Source organism: Grammomys surdaster, unplaced genomic scaffold (assembly GCF_004785775.1).
Source record: "Grammomys surdaster isolate TR1022 unplaced genomic scaffold, NIH_TR_1.0 197, whole genome shotgun sequence".
Classification (NCBI taxonomy): Eukaryota; Metazoa; Chordata; class Mammalia; order Rodentia; family Muridae; genus Grammomys; species Grammomys surdaster.
In genome coordinates, this window is record NW_021604642.1 from 830,844 (window position 1) to 849,648 (window position 18,805).

General features: G+C 38.7%; 2 protein-coding genes across 2 annotated transcripts in view; one reads left to right on the top strand and one right to left on the bottom strand.

Moving 5' to 3' along the window:
- Kif4a (kinesin family member 4A) overlaps nt 1-18,805 on the bottom strand; it is a 96,983-nt gene that overhangs the window by 26,106 nt on the left and 52,072 nt on the right. Inside the window, exons 10-17 of the mRNA XM_028769999.1 lie at nt 17,999-18,131; nt 15,473-15,531; nt 15,263-15,368; nt 9,938-9,994; nt 8,218-8,403; nt 3,993-4,096; nt 2,843-2,987; nt 1,469-1,579 (exon numbers count right to left, since the gene is read on the bottom strand). Of these exons, the coding sequence (XP_028625832.1) occupies nt 1,469-1,579; nt 2,843-2,987; nt 3,993-4,096; nt 8,218-8,403; nt 9,938-9,994; nt 15,263-15,368; nt 15,473-15,531; nt 17,999-18,131 (901 nt within the window). The remainder of the gene's footprint in view (nt 1-1,468; nt 1,580-2,842; nt 2,988-3,992; nt 4,097-8,217; nt 8,404-9,937; nt 9,995-15,262; nt 15,369-15,472; nt 15,532-17,998; nt 18,132-18,805) is intronic.
- The window catches only part of Pdzd11 (PDZ domain containing 11), an 82,862-nt gene that overhangs the window by 8,754 nt on the left and 55,303 nt on the right, over nt 1-18,805 (top strand). The gene's annotated exons all lie outside the window — the stretch shown is intronic.

The window sequence follows — 18,805 nt, forward strand, 5'->3', positions numbered from 1 at the left end:
TTAAAGTCAGTGTGTGTGCTGAGAATGTACACTGAATTTCATGGTAACTCTCTGCTTAACAGATGGTCCATTTTTAAAAGGGACTAGTTAGCCCAGTAGGATGGCTCAGAGAGTGGTGGCACCTGCTGCTCAAATATCTGGGTTTGATTCCTGGGACCCACATGTAGAGAAGACAGACTACTGCGACTTGTTCTCTGACCTTCACATACACAAGATAAAGGAATGTGATATTGCACTGTGGTTTCTATGTGTACTACACGTGTCCCACTAAATAGCTCAACTGTCATAAGTGTTATATATACCACTCTTTCTTCTCATACTTTGCCCAAGTATCATACATATAAAATAATTTTGCTATGGTTTGAACTGTTTATTGTTAAGCTTAAACTAAAAACAAACAAACAAACAAACAAACAAACAAAAAACAACAAAGAAACACACAAACGCATCCGCCAAAACCCCAAACAACAAAAAGCCACACATAGACACTTAGAAAATCCTTGTGAAAAATGCTATGCTAAAAATCTTGCTGGCTCAGTAGGAAAAGTTGCTTGCCACCAAACCTGATGACTTGAGTTTAACCCCTGAAATCCACATAATAGAAGGAGAAACCCAACTTCTCAGGTTATTGGTGCCCTCCTCCCTCTGCCCAATAAAATAAATATTATTTTCAAAAAAGATTTTCCTAAAGCAAGTTTTTTTTTTCTGATTCCTTGAGCTCCCTATCACGAGTAATCATCAGGAGTATGTATTCCCTGGTGATACTGGTTTCTTTAGAACTTTTCCCCTGACAAATACCTCATGTATTTAGGGTTAGAAGCATCTGTAAGTGGCTGAATTGCTTGTAAGATCTTTCTGCTGTTAGCATACTATCACTGGATGTAAGCAGAAAGTGTCCCTGCGTAGAAACAGTCCTGTCCCGCAGCGACACTGAATGTGACTGATGTGCTTCTGCTTTATGTCTCACACTTTCTGGTCCTGGTTTTCCTTTACTGCTTTTTTTTCCTAAAGTGAGCATTTTTCTTATGTGTTGTTGTTTTTTAAAATATTTTATCTTATTTATTATTGTGTGGAGGTATGTACTATGGGATGTGTGGAGGCCAGAGGACAATCTGTAGAGACAGTTCTATACTTCCATCTTTATGTGGCTCTGGGGAATCACTCAAAGGCCTCTTTTTGTATTATTCTTCAATTATTTATTCCACATATTGAAGAAATACATGCTTACACTGTGCCTTCTTCCTATATAGATAAAACATTATTCAAGGATAGAGCTCATTTAGTACTCAGAAAACTTTCCATAGCACCTAGTCAACAGTACCTTGTACATGGTAGACACTCAATAGAAAGCTCTTCAATTCCTGACTGTCACCCTTCTGGAGATATCAGATATGTGCAAAGAATCTTAGTATTCCTAGCTCAGAGAAGGCTCATTCCCTGGGCCTTTGAGGAGCTTTAATTAACTTACTCGTTCTTTTAACTGGATTACTTCTTTGTCTTTTTGTTGCTTCCATTGCCTGAACTTCTCAGCATCCTCTTTCATTTGACGCATTAACTGGACTCGCTGGTTTTTCATTGTCTGTAATAATAAAACAAAACTAAGCCAAAGCAAACAAAACTAGTGTATTAATCATATGCACTTTATTCTGGGCTGATGTACAGATGGATAGAGTAACCATAGAGAGAGAACAGTCAGAGGCAAGCTGAAGTCATCAACTGCTCCTGAGGCTTGCTATCTCTTGCTAACCTTACACAGGGTTTCCAAGTATAGACTATACAGACAAAGACTCGAAAAGTAAGAACTATTCCAAAAGCTAAATTCTGCCCCACATTTACTTTAGTTGAGCTGAGTCTCAAGGAAGTATTTTGTTTCTTTTTAATGATTTGTTTTTATTTTTGATTGTGTGTGTGTCTATAATGTTAGTGAGGTGTTCGATCCCCTGGTCTGGAGTGATAGGTTGGGAATGGAGTTTGGATTTCCTGAGTCATCTCTCCAGACTCCAGACACTTAGAAAAGGAAGGAAGACATTTTTTGGGACAGTGTTTCACAATGCAACTCTCACTGGCCTTCAGTTCCCCAAGAGGGCTGCCTTGCCTGGCCTCAGGAAGAGAGGATATGCCTAATCTGGCAGAGACTTGATGTGCCAGGGTAGGGGGGTATGGGAGCACACAATCAGAGGAGAAGGGGAGGGAGGATGAAGGGGGACATGGAGGAGGGATGGACTTGGTTGAGGGGGGATGGGAATGGGGCAGTGTTTGGGATGCAAATAAATAAATAAATAAATAAATAAATATGTAAATCAGGTTGACCTTAATCTACAAAAATCTACCTGCCTCTGAATCCTGAGTGCTGGGATTAAAGGAGGCTCCAAGGAAATATTTTCTAAGATCAAGAACAAATTCAACTATCAGCTATAGTATTCTAATGATTTCAGTGCCAACAAGCTCTATTCATTTTGCTGATGTTCCAAGCTGAATATTCAATAACTGAAAATATCCTCTAAATGCCTGAAATCTTGTTACTACTTTACAAAACTGTGCCATGTGATCATGGAAGATGATCAGAACATGGCCGCAGAATATTGACAAATCTTAATCTTTTGGTCTAACATAAAAATTCTATATGCAAAGAAAAGGGAAGGTCAAAGTAAAGTTTTATAATTTAGATTCTACACAGTGACTAGCACAATGTCCTCAAATACTACACTTGTGGCTAATTTTACACCTGAAATGATTTGCCTGCTTCCCACCTTCTTGCCTGAAATCACTTCTGCATGATTCTAAATGGAACACCTATGCTTGCAGTTCCAAGGTGGTAAAATCAAGGATGAAGGTTTATTACCCGTATTTCCTGGTTCAGCTTGGAGACAGTATGCTCAGTGGATTCCTTCAGCTTCAGAAGTTTGGACTGTTCCTGTAGTTTCTTTTTCAAATCAGCAATTTGACCCTCCAGCTCCTGAAGACGTTTGCGACGGCGCTCACTCAACCTAAATGCAAGTGTGATAGGAATGAAATGGCTTATTCTAAAATATGTAACAGGACTCCCAGGTTTATAACCTTGATATACAGTCACCTTTAAAATAATCATAATCAAAAATATCTCACTAATGACAGCTTCATATTAAAGCAACATTTTTGAATACATACAACGAGCTGCTTCAAATATACTTTTCCCATCACTCAGTGCCAAAAAGAATTCATTTTGCATTAGCTGTAAGGAATAATTCTGATGATGTTAGTTGAAGACAGAAAGCAAACATTTAACACCACTGTAAAGAACAAAAGGTTTAGATTCAGTAGAAAACAAAAATGATCCTCAGAGCAAGTTAGGCTCTTTCTAAGGTAGAAGTCTAAAGGAGGGGCGCTTCTGACTGTCTTATATTCAAGGGATATAGCCCTAATCAAGGGCGGTTATACTGATTTTTAATTATAAGTGTGAGCATTAATAATCTTAATAAGCAGGGGCACAGAAATTGTTTACGAGGTCTAGACACTATTTTCCAAATGCCAGCTTTCATTTAACTAATTATAAATCCTTCCTTGATCACAGCCCCTGTCTGTAAACTATAAATTCTGCTTATCCTTAACATCATTCTTAATGACTGCTAAAAGTGTTTGCTATATTGTAGCATTATTTTATTGTTGTCCTGAGACGCTATTTTACTGGGACTGGGGAGATGCCACAGGAGTGAAGAGAACATGCTGCTCTTGCAGATGACCCAAATTCAGTTTCCAGCATCTACATCGGGTGGTTCACAACCACCTGACCTCCATTGTCAGGGGATCTTGTACCATTTTCTGACCTTCATGGATACCTGCACTCATGTGCACATACTGCCCCCTACCATAATTAAACATAATTTTTTAAAAAGTAATGTCGCGATTATTTAATTTTTCTTGTTTCTAGGTTTCTTTTCCCTACCTACTATGTTAAAATTGTTTAGGGGCAGTGAATGAGTCTTATAGCTAGCGTTTATTGACTTTAGTCTTACTTGGCATGGTTGACATCCTTCTTTGCTGTTTGAAGTTCAAGAACCAATTCTTCTTTTTCCTTCTGTAGACTGAGGACTTCCAATTCTAGATTTTTAATATTATCCTAGAAACATTACAGGTCAGAGAAAAAGAAAAGATTATATAGAACAGGAAGATAATTGCTTCAACATTCTGTCTCTAAGAACCATTACTAATGATAATGATGATGATAATAATATTGTATTGACACATGGTCTCATTATATAGTTCCGGCTGGCCTGGAACTTGCAAACTGGTATCAAACTCACAAAGATAGGCCTGCTTTTGTCTCCTGAGTGTTTAGATTAAAGTTGTATATGACCTTGAATTACTTTTATTAATTTATTTTTCTTTCCTTCCTTCCTTTCCTCCTTCTTTCCCCCTCCCTCCCTCCTTCCTTCCCTCCCTCCCTCCTTCCTTCCTCCCTCCCTTCCTTCCTTTTCTTTTCCCTCCCCTCTCTCCTTTCCTTTTTTAAAAAACAAACAGGGTTTTATTATATATAGGCTAGGCTGGGGTCTTTCCTATGCTCATGCCTTAGCTTCCCAAGGGCTAAGGTTACAGGGATTCCACATCTGGCTTTATGAATTTAAAATTTACTACAATTGTATACTAAAAATATTTCTTTTTGACTTGTTGGAGAATAAAGTTGTGTGGTAGTAAACATACACATATACACATATATGTATATATATGTATACATGTGTATATATATGTATACATATATATTTGGACTTGAAATTCAAAGGCCTGGATCTGAATATTAACTATAACACAAAGCATATCAGAGAACCCCCCCCCTTTATCCCTAATTTCTATACTGTAGAGAGTTAAGATAGTAGTTCTGAGACCACTATCGATAAAAAGGGTTCCTTGCAAGATTGGCTCTTTGCTTGTGCCTGGAAATTGATTTTAGTAGGGCCATTCTTTGTCTGGTAACAGTGGCTCACTTATGATTAAACTATGGAAATACTGTAATGTATACTAGGACACCTGTCTTCTTTCAGGAGGCATAGAATGATGGTATATACTAGACAAAGACAGCCTATATGACTGACCCCTGGATTCCAAGGGTCAGGGGGTTCAGTCCTGATAAAGATTATTTCACATATAATTACATAAATGGAAGAGTAAAAAAAATTCTGTGTGACTCCACCGGGAGAGGATTTTTGGAAGCTTGTGTTTGGGTACAGACTTTTTTCTCTTTCCTGATTTTACTTTGTACCTTTCCATAATAAATCTTAACTGTGAGAATGAGCATTTGCTGAGTCTTTTGAGTCTTTCTAGTGAATTATTAGATTTAGAAATCATCTTGGGTTCTCTTGAGTTTCTCTACCTGTATAAATAACACGAGCCAGGTACACTGGTGCATGCCTAGAATCCTAGCTACTCAGAAGGCTGAGGCAGGAGAATAACTTAAGCCCAGAAATGGGAGGCAAGCCTGGACAATATAGCAAGAGCCATCTCAAAAACAAGTAAAAAAAAAAAAAACCCAATATTTTCTACGCTAATATTACTTCATAGGGTTGCTAAGAAGATAAAACAGGATTAAATGGCAAAGACATTTTATAATCTATAAAGAGCTACATGAACTTAGTTTTTTGTTTTGCTTTGAAGCAAGGTCTCTTCTGGCCTTGAATTCTCTATGTAGCTGAGGCAGACCTTGAACCTCTGATCTTCTGGCCTCTGCCTCAAAGTGTTAGGATTTCAAGCTACCAAACCTAGTTGGTTTATCTGGTGCTAGGGTCTCGTTCATGCTAAGTAAACATGCTACCAAGTGGGCTATATCTTCAGCCTTCAGTATTCTTATATTCGAACTTTTAAAATTATCAATTCAATAGCAACTGCAGTTATACATGCATTTTAGATAATGACTTTTAGAAGCTGAAATTTAGATGTTTTCTAGGCTATAAAAAAAATCCCTTTGGTCAGATTTTATCTTGTCCTCATAACCAAAACCAAAGAAAACTGACTAAATGGGTGGTTGAGCACTCAAGTTACACGAAGACTCAGCATCAGTACAGGATAGGCAGAAAGCACCAAAGGCTGGTTGGGGCTGTATTGAGAAGATTGCTAAATTTGCTAGAGCTGTTTTCTAATCATTAGGTCAAGCCATTCACTCCAGTATAACCAATGGAAGTCAATATCATTGCTTCATAGTTACCCCGCATATTTAAACTGGTTAAGTACATGCATAGGCATTTACATTTAATTATGACTCTCTTCCTATAAAAAATAATCCAGGTAACCCATATAAAAGATAAGACACGTTGACTGCCTCAGCCCTGCCAACATCTAGCCTCCTCTTTACAGAAGGAACCATAGCCTTTTATCTTCTAGACATTTCCTATTTACATATGTATATATTACATATTTAATTTTATATATATATAAAATTCATAGTAGGAAAATACTGCTTAGAAATGAAAACCTTGGACTGGAGTTGAGATGGTTCACTAGGTAACAGCACTTGCTATATGACAACCATGTGAAGATAGAGAGAACCAGCTCCACAAAGTGGCCTTCTGACCTCTGCAAGTGTGTAGCATTCACACATATGCACGTGTTTCTTAAAAACTGGAAAACAGTCACTATTTCTTAGAAAGAGAAGTGGTGATTTCCATGTGATTCAAAGGTATTACTTTTTATTAAGAGTCTATTTCTTGGTTCTTAGGGGGAAAGACTAGATATTATCACTGTATCAACAGCTACACGCCATTATTTATACTTCCTTATACAGTAGGAAATACTCTAGAGGGACTGGGTAGTATTAGAAGAGAGACTAGACAAGGCATACAAAGCAGTGGGAAAGGAAGCACCTGACCTCACAGAGACTTGAAGTGCCAGGGTGGGGGGACATCCAGGGGGCCCCTATCCACTCAAATGAGAAGGGGAGGGAGGATGGAAGAAAGGGTTGTGGGAGAGGGTGACTGGGAGAGGGGCAGTGAGTGGGACAGAAAATGAATAAGAAACAAAACAAAACAAAAAAAGAAGAGAGACTTAGTAGTAATCTTTTATTGATCCTGGAAAAGTCAAAACATATTTGACCTAAAAAGGCTGCAATGTATGCCTTGAAAACACAGACAATTGACCTACATATTTAACCTTCCTTCTGTAATCCCACTAAAATGATGCAAAAAGTTGTGTAAATTAACAAGCATGAAGAGTAGACAGTATTCAAGACATATCAACAGACTCTGGGAAGAGAAAAACAGTAACTGCCTTCCTTCCAGAATGGAAAATTTAAATATGATTCCTACAGGATGAATGCCAATAGGCAACAAGCTAGTTTGTGGCATGGAAAGACAGAGAAGAATAAAAACTTCCTTTCTGTGGTGATGAGACTTCTCAGGCTGGATGGCCAGCTCAGATTTAGCTAATGAAGGCAAAAGGAGTCATGCTGGTGACATGTATGAAATAAAACTCTGCCTGAGCAGAGAAACTGCAACTTTCCCACCACTCTGCCCACACACCTCCAGGCAGAGAAGAGAAGAGTTCTGTAAGGTAACTAAGGAACTCAGGAGAAGTCTATGCAAGGAAAACTTCCTATTGGCTTTTAGTTCCTCTCTCTCTTAACATATTTGTACAGATAGCTAAAGGTCACCAGAAATTTGAAGAAAGGTTCTTAAGTAAAATAGAGGATGAAACATACAAAAGAAATGAAATGTGGAGAAAAGAGGCAAAGCAGGAAGAATAAAGCTTTGATAAGTTTTAATTCTTAGTCTTAGATATAGACACTGCATCCATAAAAGGTTTCTATAGCAAGAAGAATTAAGAGCATCTAAGAGATCTTAGGAATTAGCAAAGAAAAGCAGTCACTGGAGGTGGAAGGAAATCTAAAGAGAATACAAGGACAAGGATTTAGGAAACAGGAGGGAGGCGGCAAGAAAAGCAGAGTGAAATCCAGAGATCCAGTATCTGATTAAGGGCACTGAAGAAAGAAAATGGACTGAAGTGACAGTATCCAACAAAATAACAAGCCTAGCATTGTGAGAGGAAATACTACCTGGGGATGGAAAAAAATCCCAAGTTGCCAGAGGGAAAAAACTCAAGATCACCATGTACTTCTTAACAGCAACACTGGAAACAGACAACAATGGGGAAACACTTATCTTTTCATTACCCAAAGTGGTGTGCATGTCTGCTTTCCACCAGTTAATGATGGTACACAAGACCAACTGCTGGTCTAGGAAACAGAAACCACTTTACCTGGTAGTGGAGATGAATGGGCTGTAGCTTGTTGTCATTCTGAGTCATCTTCTTTGCTAAGGCTTCTTTCAATGCAAGTTCTTTATTCAGCTCAATCAGCTCCTTGGACATCTGAGCTTGACGTAGAGCATGTTCAGTGCTGAAGATATCAGAAGACCTGCTGCTATCTGGACTGCTTTGCACTTGCTAAAAAAGAGAATCATTTATTTATTTATTTATTTATTTGGTTTTTCGAGACAGGGTTTCTCTGTATAGCCCCGGCTGTCCTGGAACTCACTCTGTAGACCAGGCTAGCCTCGAACTCAGAAATCCACCTGCCTCTGCCTCCCAAGTGCTGGGATTAAAGGCGTGCACCACCACCGCCCGGCTAAGATAATGATTTTTGTGACAGCTATTCTTGTAGTCAATTTGACTACATCTCGAATTAACCAAAACCTAAAAATGACTGGGCATACCTGTGAAGGATTTTTTTTTTTGCATAAGTGGATGGATCATTTTAAGTGGGAAGACCTACCTCTAAAATGGGTCCCACCCTCTGCTGGAAGCCTATATAAAAGACATGGAAGAAGGAAGCTTGCTATCTTTGCCTGCTTGCCCTTGTCTTCACTAGCAAGTCCATTCCTTCACTGGCATTAGAGCCCACTTCTTCAGGATTCCAGCATATACTGAAGAGCCGTTGAGATATCCAGCCTTGTGAACTAAACAGCTACTGCATTCTTGGACCTTAACATCCATAGGCAGCTGTTATTGGATTAGCTGGACCACAGCCTATAAATCATTCTAATAAATCTGCGCACCCCCTAAATGAATTTGTAAGAGAAGCAGGAAGCTGGAGTTCCTTGGGTACTACTTCAGGTCCCACAGCCATTTCCACCAGCAATACCCGTGCTCTTGCACCACTGTGGCTTCTTACATGAGATTGGTAGAAACAGGAGAACTTAACCACGGAGCTGACTCCCTTGCTCTTCTCTATACTGATCTGACAAACAATCCTTACTCTCCTTCCATCTCAAGAGGCCCCTAAAGAGGAGAGGACACTGGAAATGTCACTTTGGAAATGAAAAAGAGTCATTTATTCCGACACAGCTGACTTTTATTATCTAATTTATCTCCTATCTTGCTTCATTCAGAATAAGAAAACTACTAATATGTATTTGTTCCAGGGGTAAAAGGCTGCCTCAAGCAAACTGCTGACTAAACTTTCATTTTTTACCTGACTGTTAACCTTCGTCAAAGTCAAGGCAGATGCACCTTAGCTATCCTTGTGATCTTAAGACACTCAAAACACATCCCTCCTTTTCTTTTAGCCCACGGTCACCCCATCCATAGCAAAGCACATTCAGAAAACATTCTCCTGCAATGCATTTTTGATTTTGTCATAATTACCTAATTTGTTCCTTTCCTTGTTTTAACTTATTGGGTAACTGATGCAGAACTAGCACCTAATAGAAAATAAGTAAGTCAGGCTGAAAAATGAAACATGATGCCCCTGAGAAGTCCTGCTGCCTATTACCACTTAGATAATTAGAAACAGAGCTCATTCTTGTTTGAATTATTATGAAACTGAGATTTATTCTAAAGTTTTCAGGATTTCTAGAAGATTCTATGAATAATGGCAATAATCACAGATGCCCTCCAGAGGTGTGATTGATCAATTATAAGAAGCTATAGAAGCAGCGGGGAGAGCTCCAGGTTCTACACAAAGGGGTCAATTACTTACACTGTCTGCTTCTCCTGTAATATCAATGGTTGCAGTCATGCAAGCAACAGCTTCATCCTGTAGCAAAAAAAAAAAAAAGTTTTGATTTAGGGAAAAAATACCAAAGTGAAATTTACAAAATATTGATTTGATTTTAAAAGTTGATATTTTAGAAGTATACACAGAAGTCATTTATGGTCCTGGACTAGTTTTGTAGTCACAGATACCCTAACAGCTATGTGTTTCCATTTCCTACCTCTCAGGGGTCTTTCTTTTTTCCAAAGGGTGATTATGTAGTCTCTGAGGAAAAAAGTAAGGTCTCGTGGTAAGAAGTCAAAGATCACTGAGCCAGAGTGAAACATTTAGCCATTCTAACAGGTCAAAATTGAATCCATTTTATAGATGGCTGTACTTTAGTTTTATGCTTCTATCACTGAGTCTCTCCATTGATGTACAAGCCCAGCCACTCCCTGTAGACATGCAATCAAAAACCAAACATAAAAGAATGGCAGTGCATCGGGGAAGGGGGTGGAATGAATTGCTGGTATTGACTATTTTACACTCAGTCAAGATGGGAAGCTCTCATTCCACAAAGAAATCAATGTCCTAATGAGTATGCCAGGGACAAACATGTACTCATCAAGTCACATGTCTTCATGTGACTATGGTCAATGTCCTATGACCTCAGCTCCTCATACATGAAGGTGCTGTAGGTAGTAGGAGAAAAAGAATAAGCACCTCAGGAGGTTAAGTTCCCTCCTAGAGAATGGCTAATCCTTTCGGGCACTGGAACAAACACCTAGAAAGGTAACCAAAAACTACTTATTAAGAGAAATCTGTTTCCAGATGATCCTCTGAGCGGGCTGTTCTCATCACTGAAGTTTACGAGTTACTTGGCACTGTAACACATATATCCTTGCTTCTGCACCAGTGATTCTGAAACCTTAGAAACCTTAGAAACCAAGTTTTGTTCTTGGGAAGTCATGTGGTAAAGGAGTTCAGAGGTAAAAGAATTGCTGGCTTAATAGCAGTGAAGGAATTTAGAGTTAAAACACGCAGTCTCTGTATCAGTCGTGTGAAACAACACATCGTTGTTGCAATCCTGTTATTTTAAAGGTCAGGAGATGGTCCTTTAATGAGTGCTATTTGTAGAGCATCTCCCTTGTTCTGCTCAGAAGTCTCTAGCCAGTGAGGATCAAAGAGAAGTCAAAGGAAGCTCCAGTGTTTCCACATTCTCATCCTTATGTACAGCATTGGCAACTCTCCACATGTACGACACACTAAGTCCTTCTCTAAAAATGGAGCACTAATCTAGGATTGCTTAATGATTAACCTTTCTTCTTTCTCATGTTTAAATTTCAGTAAATTTATTTATATGACTACTATAGATTATAAGGGATTATAACACTGTCTTCTTTGACTACTCCTCCTTTGAAACAGCCACTTGCAATGTAGCTCAGGCAGGCCTGGGACTCATGTAGCTACTCTCAAACTCATTGTCCCCCTTCCCTCATGTCCCAAGATCTGAGATTACAGCAGTCAACAACACATCCAGCTTAAAGACTTCCTGGCAACTTAAAGAGGGTCAAGACCAAACTACATGGCTTTTGGCCCAGTAAAATTTTACAATGCCAACATTTCAGCTCCTGGCTCTGGTGATGTGTTTTGTATAGTCATAGACTGATTCTGGTTTCACAATTCCAAGTGCATAAATATGTAGCAATGGGATTTTTTTCAGTCTAACAGTTCTTTACTCCCCTTCTTTGCCCAATCTAAGGCTGCAACTTACAACCTCTTTTAAGTAAAAGGTACTAAAACTCAAGGTCATGGTATCAAAAGCAGGGTACTTTGTTTACACTAAACAGCGGAGCCTTCCAAAATGAAGTATGTGTTTGGAAAGGGCTTGCAAAATACTTTTTATGAACTCTGTTTTGGAGGAGGAGATCTAGACAAAAATAGTACTTGATTCTGCAGGGACTGAGATGACTGCCTGGATTTCCTCACAGTTACTGCAGAAAAAAGTTTGTTTGAATTATATTTTAAGAGAACAGCTTGGTACCTAAAGCCCCAGGAGGAAAGTCCAGGAACAATGATTGCTTTCATAACTGAAAATGGGGTGTTCACCTGTCACTTAAAATAAAAATAGTTTTAATTCAGAATGAAGGGCACATGTACTTATATTTGAAACTCTTTGCTTTTACTGTTGTGAGTCTTAATAAAAAGCCATGGGCATGCATTGTTTATTTTAAAAAAAGTAACTAGGAGGGTCTTCAGACAATAGAGAAAGAAAACTGTGTGATTCAAGAGTCCAGCAGGAGCCTTGGGTAAAAGGGTTTACTCTGCTTAACTATGATGGTGGATGGAAGCCAAGAACTTTATCAGCTTGTGACAATCTTCAGTACTCTCCAAACGCATTGTGTGCCAAATGCATTTTAGTGGCAGACAGAAATTCTACAGAGTTCCTCTGAGCCAGTCACCACTAACAGATCTGCCTACAGGCACACCAGGCAGAAGCTATATTGCCAGATCTTCAGTGAGGATGGTTTATTGTATTAAGTTCATTCCTTCAGCTTTCATGATCTCAGAGCTCAGAAATGAAAAGTATAAAATCCTCTAAAGTCACCGTGGCCACAAACACTGCTCCACTAAGCCCTTATTTTCAGAGGTTGTAAATTTTGGCTCTAGTAGACTTCTTTTTGTTTGTTTGTTTGTTTTTCAAGACAGGGTTTCTCTGTGTAGTCCTGCCTGTCCTGGAACTCACTCTGTAGACCAGGCTGGCCTCGAACTCAGAACTCCTCCTGCTTCTGCCTGCTCTAGTAGACTTCTTTTGCATCTTACATCATCATAATTTTGGAGCAACTCACAAGGTTTTTTATATATGATGTTTCAGATATAGTTAAGCAGAATTAGAGGTGGTGGCAATATTCTTTGCACTAGCGATTCTCCAACAAGTATGTAAAATCTTACCGTTTTCCAAACTTCAATTGTTCTTTGCTTTTGGAAACACATCCTTTGTCTCAAGAAACGTTTATTTGCAAACGTAACAAAAGGTTAAGATAGATGCGGGAAGGGTTCCCGTGTCCCTTTTCTTCAAGTCTTGCCTTTTCTTAAACCATAAAGTTTGAGTAAACTAATTTTAAAAAAAGTATTTACTTTTATTTTATGTGTTTGCCTGTACATGCATGCCTGGTGCCAGCAGAAACCAGAAAAAGTCATCGGATCCCCTAGAACTGGGAACCAAACCTGGATCCTTTCCAAAAGCAATGAGTACTTTTAACTGCTGGGCCATCTCTCTAGCTCCTGAATAAAATAAAATTTAAGAAAAAGTCTCACTATGTATCCTTGAGTGGCTTGGAACTTGATATGTAGACCTGGCTGGCCTCAAACTCACTGACATCCAACTGCCTCTGCCTCACAAGTATTGGGATTAACTCAATAAATTCTTTTTGTTTTTAAATTATTGTAAAATTATTCCATTTCTTGCTTCCATTTCCTTCTTCCAAATCCTCTCATATAGCCCACCTTTCTCTCTCTTAAACTCATGGTCTCCTTTTTCACTGATTATTGTTACATGCATATATGTGTATGTATGCACATATATATTCCTGTATATAACCTGTTCAGTCTGCATGTTAGTTGTAGATATGAGTGGACCAGTTGGTGTGCTCTTCCCTGGGGGAGACTATTTTTCCCACTCTCAGCATCCCTTAGCTAACTATAGTTCTTGGGTAGGGTTGATGCCCCCTGGGCTTTTCTTTAACTCTCTTCAAGGAAACTTCTCTTTGTAACAGAGACCATGATAGAAAACCACAGCCCATGGGACTGCAGAGTTGTGGAGGCCAGTGTCAATGGATTCATCTACAAAACACTCCTGGCATGTAAGGCTCAGGGAACACCATGGAACTGGGTGTGGAAAGCTTGTAAGAGACAGAAGTAGGAAGTTTGCTGTGAGACTGGACCTGTTAGGAACAGCAGAAGCTACACCCATAAAGTCTCAATAAAGTCTTAAAAATGGCTAGGCAACTTCCAGAAAGGGATTACATCAATATGTTCCAAAAGAAGGAACGTGAAAGCTGGGAACAACCAAAAGTTTCAAAATGCTACCTGAGACACACGCATGCACGCACGCACGCATGCACGCACGCCTCTTTTTTTCACCTTATAAAGCTTCAATTTTACCCTGACTTGAGGAGTTATGTGGCGCTGAAGCCCTCCCATAAGTGTATAAGCTCAACTAATACCTTTAATCTCAATCTAAATCACTTACAATCGTTTCTTTCTGACAGTAATACATTTAGCAAGGTTATGTAACTACTAAGAGGCAGATCTGGCTTCAAACCAGAGTATGTCTGGCTCTATTACTCTGCCTGTTTTGATTATAAATTTCCTATAGTATTTCTCATTCTAAAACATGATCTAAGTTCTTTAGAGTTTACTTACATATTTTAGAACTGACCACCATAACATAAAAGTATTGCATTCTTCTCATGCACTCTATAAATCTCTCGGATAATTTTGTCATAACATACTGAAAACTCTAGAAAAAAACCAAAGTGGCAAGACCAGAGATGAGAAACCCACAAGTCTAGGAGAATATAAACCTTGTCCCAAGAGGAAGGAATTCTCATCAAGCAGTTACAAATACATTTATGCTACAGAATAATACATTGGAAAATGTAAATGGAAAGAAAACCCTAAACATAGTCTCTTAACCCTGGACCTCCAGGACTGGAGAGATGGCTCAGTGGCTGAGAGCACTGACTGCTCTTCTAGAGGACCTGGATTCAATTCCCACCACCCACATGGGAGCACACAACTCTCAGTAACACCAGTTCCAGGGCTTCTGACAACCTCACAAGACATATATGCAAGTAAGATACCAATAAACATAAAAATAAATTATAAAAAATAAATAAAACAGGACCTCCACCCATAAACCACATCTATAATAAGAGTGATTCTTTTGTTTTTTGAAAGAATATTGCTAAGTAGTCTAGACCACCCTTAAAGTTGTGATGTGCCTGCTTCTTCAGAGAGAGAGAGAGAGAATCATGAATCATGTCTTAATTTCATAATTTCTTGGATTACAAAATTACAGGTCTGTATCACCAGTTTGCTAGAATACAGAAATATTTATGTGCAATTATATGTGTGTGCGCATATATATACATCTTATAAATGTTTTAATGTAACAAACTTAATGTTCAGAGCATATTCAATATTTCATGATCTCTTCTCCAAATAGTTCAGTTTAACTAGTTCAGCAAAAATGTACAGAATTAGAAATGTGCACATGCTTCAGGAAATGAACAAAAATGACAAGCCTATTCTGGCGCGCAGACTTACAGATAGCTGGGCAATCACTTGTTGTAGGTTGCAAATTATCTCTATGTTTTCTTTTAATTCCTGGTCTTCCAATGTCTCCACTAGCTTTTGAAGATCCACTTTACAGCTACAAAATGAAGCAAAAGAACACAAGGGTTCATCACACCACAAAGGCCAGATTATATACGAAGATTATTTAAGTTGCTAACAAATACCTTATGGGAAACTTACGCTGCATGCTGCCTGAGTTCTTCTAGCTTGGCATTCATTTTCTCATTAGCTTGCTCTGTCTGCAACAAAGACCAGGAGATCATTAGTGGCAGTACCTGACAGCCTCACCAATTATGCCGGCTCTTCTACCCTGTGGAGGAAAACTAGGTAGAGGGCTCTCTCTTTCAATCATAGAGGATTTAGTGGGCTTTAGTTACATAGTGGGGAATGTGTTTTTAACATTCATGAAAATTAGCTCTAAAGTTACCATGAAGCTACTAAAAATAACAACTAAGCAGCTGGGTTTTATGTTTGTCATAAAGCTCAAGCTATGGGGTAGAGTGTGAAGCCTTGATTCCAGAAAGAGCTTTACAACTTGAGGAAAAGCAATACTTCCTGGCATGTTACTCTCTGCTGTCTCAACTGCCTCTTACACTGCACTTAGACTTTTCCATTTATTTTATTTTTATGTATATGAATGTTTTGCATGCATGTATGTGTGTGCATGTATATTTATCATGTGTGAGTAGTATCTGCAAAAATCAGAAGAAAGTATTGCTGGGATTAGAGTTATAGATGGTTGTGAACCACCATGTAGGTATGAGGAATCAAACCCAGGACCTCTGTAAGAGCAACAAGTACTCTTAACTATGCTGAGCCAACTCTCCAGCTCAGTATTTAGAGAAGTGGTTCTCAATCTGTGAGTTTTAACACCTTTGGGGGGTCTAATGACCCTTTCACAGGAGTTCCCTAAGACCTTCAGTCAACATAGATATTTATTTATATTACAATGCCTAACAGTAGCAAAATTACAGTTATGATGTAGCAATGAAAATAATTTTCTGGTTGGGGGTCACCACAACATGAGGAACTTTATTAAAGGGTTACAGAGCTAGGAAGGTTGAAAACTACTGATTTATAGCAGTTAAAGCATAAAAGGGAACTCACATCGATTTGAGGTGAGACTCTCTCTCTCTCTCTCTCTCTCTCTCTCTATATATATATATATATATATATATATATACACACACATATATATCTCAGAGAATATCTATCTATCTATCTATATATATCCTTATATGATAGGCTATTTTTAACAAGAGAAAGAAAGAAAAAAGGTGAGGCACAAGAATAATGTTAGTGCAAAAAGAAATAGCAGAAGGCATCTATGTTTTAGGAAGAATGATTATTTCAATTGCAGGATTTGTTTGTAAGAAGCTGGATGCTACAACAGATTGAAGAAAGACAGTTCTGACAGGATATAAAATAATAAGCTTATTAGGAGCCATTGTAACAACCTTATAAAGGTCATATAGGTATGTGACTAGAATAATAAGTAGTATCTACTGTGTCAGCTATGCTCACATACATGCAAACCAGGTACTTTAAAATGTGGCACTGGAATAGTAAACTCTTTCATCACCTTGTGCTAGTAGAGGACAATATAATAGCCATAGGACCTGGTCATTTCTAAAGAAAACTTCCAGTAGCTTTCTTTTCCTTAACCGGAGAGCACACTCATGCATGAAGTGTTTACTGACAGAGAGGTTCAGTAACATTTTGGTAGAAACTGTGTCACTTCTTGCAGTAACTGTACAGCCTAAGACTGAGTTGTACTTAGGCTAGTAGGAAAACTGTAGTGACAGCAAGCACACACTGATCTAAGAGGTTCTAATCAGACGGACAAGTAGGATTTCAAAGTGGTGTAATCAGTCAGATAGCAGACCACTTATTTGGAAATTAACCATATGGAAAATTAATTCAGATGATTTCCCAGCTGTTATATTTCACCATGGCAGCTGTTAAGATAGGATATGAGATGTGAGAACATTAGAGGAAGGGAGTGAGAGAATTTGGAGCTTCATGAAGGAACAGTTACTTGGCAGATGTAGACTAGCCCTTTACTACAATTCCTGGGACCAGAAAGTGCTTCAGATTTCAAATGGTTTTCAGATTTGGGAAAATGAAACCTAAGTCTAAACACAAAATTCATTATGTCTCATACATATTTTATGTATGTCTGAGGGTGTATGTACTGTATGTTTAAGACATTGTCCCATGTGGTCCAAGCTGCCTTCAGACTCATAATGTAGCTGTACATCTGATCTACAGGCCTCTTCCCTTCTAAGTTCTGGAATGACGGGAGTACAGCCCCACATCTAGTTATACAGCACTGGAGACCAAACCCAGAGCCTTCTGCCAGCAAGGCAGACACTCTATCAGCTGAGCCCTGTCTCTCTGCTCTAGTTTTATATGGTATTTTCAGCATAATTTCTTCAACTTCTTTTAGATTGTGACTTATCACATGAGGTAAGTAAGATGTAGAACATTCCACGATGACTGGGCAGGGTTTAAGATAACATAGGGATTTGCTTCTTTCCTTTGGGGAATTTTATGTCATCTCTTTTTAATTGGGATTAGTATAGATTAATTGTGGTGATATGTAGGCATTCATTGTTCCATGCTGCATAAATGTCCTTTAAAATATTATGTTAATATTTTAGAGACTGGAGTCAAAAGTGTTAGTGTTTCAATTTTGGGCCTCACCAAAATGATCCTCTCCAACATCTGGGCTGTCTGACCAGCTGCCTCACTCAGACCACGACTTAATTTTTCATTCTCTTCCACCAGAGACTTATTCTTCTCCATCAGGGACTGTAGATTTTCTGATGGTTCCACACTAAAACAAAGAAAGTAAAAATTTTAGAAAAATACATTTGATGGCTTTATTGGGGTAAAACTACATTATAGAAGGCCAGGGAAAGAGTCCAACCCCAACTTATCTTCCCAGTCATATAGTATTTGAATGGATGAATAAGAAAAACACGAAAATACTTAATGATTTGGAAGAACTAACAATTCAGAACCAGATAAGGCGGTAATAAGCATGATTAATTTTGTCATGGCTCATAGTTTAGGATTTTTCTATTCATGTCATGAAGTTTAAAAAGCGAAGGCTACCCATTCTCTCATTCTTTCCACCCTTGATCCCTCACTAAGAATAAAGGGGCTGTGGAGATGGCTCAGTGGGTAAAATGCTTGTTTTGCTTGAAGACACAAGTTGGGATTCCCAGCACCCTAGTAAAAAAGAAGGCCCAGCTGAATGTGCCTGTCATCCCAGTGCTGAGGCAGGGAAAGGTAGATCCTGGATCTCATTGACTAGCCAGCCTAGCCAACCAAAGAATTCCAGGTTCAGTCACAGAAATAAGGTTGAGAGGAGGTAGAGAGAGGGCTCTGTGCTTAAGTGAGGTTGCTGCTCTCACAGAGGACAACAGTTTAGACCCAGAATCTACATAAGGCAAATCAACCCACCACCTTTAAGTCCAGTTCCAGGAAATCCAATTCCCTCCTCTG